Source organism: Triticum aestivum, unplaced genomic scaffold (assembly GCF_018294505.1).
Source record: "Triticum aestivum cultivar Chinese Spring unplaced genomic scaffold, IWGSC CS RefSeq v2.1 scaffold123692, whole genome shotgun sequence".
NCBI lineage: Eukaryota > Viridiplantae > Streptophyta > Magnoliopsida > Poales > Poaceae > Triticum > Triticum aestivum.
Window position 1 is genome coordinate 10,155 of NW_025230747.1, and position 2,957 is coordinate 13,111.

Consider the following 2,957-nt stretch of genomic DNA (forward strand, 5'->3'; position numbering starts at 1 on the left):
GGCACCAGATGTTGCCAAAAACTGCCACATTAAAAGTGTGCCTCAAATTACCTATTACCTATAATTCTGTGCTGATTTCACGTCGGAGCTTTTGGCACAATTTTCAAGATGGTTTAGCTAATCTTTACTGTTTGAGCGATACAAATCTACAGATATGACTTTAACAGCTTTCCACGAATGCCTTTTACAGATTGGTGTGACTGATTCCATGATTTTCCTGCAGGTATCTAGAATTACGTTCTGGTGTTCAAGATGCAGAAGTCGCTTGTTCGCTTGCTTCTGTTAGTTAGTACTCTGTACCTTCCATTGATCTTGCTTCGTCTTTTCAGTGTTTTCTTTGATTCTGCGTCAGGTTTATATTTAGGCCCCATTTTCTGCATTTGTTCTTGGTGAATGTTTATCTGGTTCTCACTGATGAATTTCGAATTATTTTTCTTTCGTTAACATTTAGGCAAGGCTTGAATGAGTTTGCTAATGTTTGTAATTTTTACGTGTTAACCTTATATGTCGCTTATTTCCTCTTAAAAAGAAGATAAATAGTTTGCTCATGCCATCTGGACAGAGGAAATTAATATTGTAGATGAATCAAAATAAGCAGGGTTTGCACATGCATTGATAATCTGAAGATTGACAAATTTTCACACAAGTGATGCACCAAAGCGAAACACATTTTATTGACTGATGCAGCAACCACAGCTGTTCGACATCATATGTTTATGATCCCATGACCGACCTGCTCGCAGCCCTTCAAGGTTAGTTGGCGCCACCCGCCACCCACATATCGTGGCAGACATTCCTGCAAACCTCAACATCTGCAAAATAGTCCAAGATCATCAGAACAGACGGCTCCTTTTCCCTTAGTGAAAAGAACACATTCTATCAATATATCCCCCACAAAAGAAAATATTCTACCACTGTACATGATAATTCATACATAAACAGTGCAAACGCATCCATACAGTTTGTGTGATGAAAACACATATTCTATCGAATATTCTATCAATATAAGGCAGGTTGTTAGTGTCTTACCGACTGACGGCCCTGGCTGGTCACAGATGGAGTCCATGTCGCAGGCGATCAAGCAGGAGGCAAGGCCATCAATGGCGTCGGGGCAGCGACCAGCACACTTGACCTTGCAGAACAACGGCGAGATCCTATCCTTGCACCCAGGGTAGCAGTGCTGGTAGCACATGCAGTTGACTCCAGAGGGCTGCTGATGGGATGGCTTTGGCTGCGCGAGGAGAAGGAGCATGCACAGGGCAGCAATGGCGGCTGCTCTATTCTTCCCCTCCATCTCCTTGGCCTCACACTCACAGTCGTACTGTAGAAGAGAAGAGAAGAGAACTCCTGTGGTGAGTGGTGGCCCTGTCATTCAACCAGAGTGTGGGCTCTTATATATTGGAGTTCTGAGGGCAATATTGACATTTCACCCAGATAATTCGTAAATCGTAATGGAGCCGATAATAGTATTTAACAATTTTCCAGCAATTCGAATTACTGTAATTTTAAGTTGGAATGTCAAGTAGCCAATTTTGCCATAGTATCCATTTCCTGAACAAGATGGGGCTTTATGTACTGTCAGTCTGTCACTTGTCCCTAGTGGTGCACCTGAAAATAACCATGGCTGGTTAGACAACCACATGCTGTTCACCTTATGAGCTGTGAAGCTGCCTGTGTTGATATAGAAAGAAAACTGGATGCAGTTCTATACAATGCTGTTTATATAAGGCTGCAAAGTTCCTGTTTATATGATTCTATACAGCTGCATGCAGGGAGATCAATCAGAGTTCATTGCCAGCTTACAAGCTTCTGAATGTAATTACAATGGAATAGTCCACGCAAGAAAAAAAAAACCAGACAAGCCATTTTGAAGCTGCCTGTGCTGTTGTAGAAAGAAAACCGAATGCAGTTTTCACAATTATATGGGATGACACGTACCACTGGAAATTGTTATACATGTGTTTAAGTATCACTTGCTGTTTAGTAGTAGTAAGGGGCAGATTGCTATTTTAAATGCCTAGAGATGTGAATATCTCCTATAAACTGAATTTGCATAATTCTCTTTTCCTTTTAACAAAATTTGCATCTATTCAGTAGCTTGCTACGATATAGTACAGGGACAGTTGGCCATCTTCGTTCAGATATCATACAGATGATTAGTTAAACATACAGATGTTGTATAAGCGGGTGTGTGGGCTTCAGTGTGGCGTGTGTGAGTATCGTTGTCGTACAAATCTATGCAAGATACAAGGACATGTAGTGTTGCTCCAGTCGATATGGTCAGTAATGTCGTGAATGAATCTCGCACCGTGCAATCTTCTCTTTTGATTTGTCTGGTGGATATGTGAAATTGCCTGTAAGATGTTAATATCCCGCCGCCCCTCTGAAATGTAACATATGAATAGATATAGTAATTGTGGTGAATGAATTTCACACGGTAAAAGTAACTGTAAGTTGTATTTTCTTACTGAAATGTAACTACACTACACATATGACTATATATCTAGTGTTACGCAGTTTGCTTACATATTTTCCTAGCACATCTCTCGTTGTGGGTCTAACTTGCATATGTTGTTGGCCATTGTCTGATCCAAACTGTATGTAGCTTTGCTTTGTGGCAGTTTAATTTCTTAAGTTTGGTCATGATAGACTTATAGCATTTCATATTAAACACATGATCAAAATGGTATGACTAATTTCACCATTAATACAACTTTCATCACAAATTGCACCTTTTACGAACATAGTACTTGTATTTAGAAGTAGTGGTCAACATGGACGTGGAGTTTCTGCACCCGAGCTCATTTGAGCTCGGGTGAACAGTAAAATCGAAAAAAAATCGAAAAATTTTCAAAAAAATTCCAATTTTTTTTGGGAGAAACATTGACAAAAGTTTTAAGTGCTTGCAAAAATTCGTCGTGAAATCACATTTCTAGAAGGCGTGGCAAAAAAAAAAA

At 39.8% G+C, this 2,957-nt stretch overlaps 1 protein-coding gene across 1 annotated transcript; it reads right to left on the minus strand.

Moving 5' to 3' along the window:
• Positions 1-581: 581 nt before the first annotated feature.
• On the minus strand, positions 582-1,548 carry LOC123175662 (uncharacterized). The gene is made up of 2 exons (XM_044590260.1): positions 1,030-1,548; positions 582-812 (listed from the first exon to the last, which is right to left on the minus strand). Exons 1-2 carry the CDS (start codon positions 1,370-1,372, stop codon positions 754-756), a joined length of 402 nt encoding a protein of 133 aa, XP_044446195.1. The 5' UTR covers positions 1,373-1,548; the 3' UTR covers positions 582-753.
• Between the last annotated feature and the right edge of the window lie 1,409 nt (positions 1,549-2,957).

Bases quoted from the DNA above. Each gene is read 5' to 3' on its own strand.
- LOC123175662 (XM_044590260.1), bottom strand. From the start codon at position 1,372: ATGACAGGGCCACCACTCACCACAGGAGTTCTCTTCTCTTCTCTTCTA. The intron at 813-1,029 runs GTAAGACACTAA...ACTATTTTGCAG, and splicing joins CCAGCCAGGGCCGTCAGTCG to ATGTTGAGGTTTGCAGGAAT.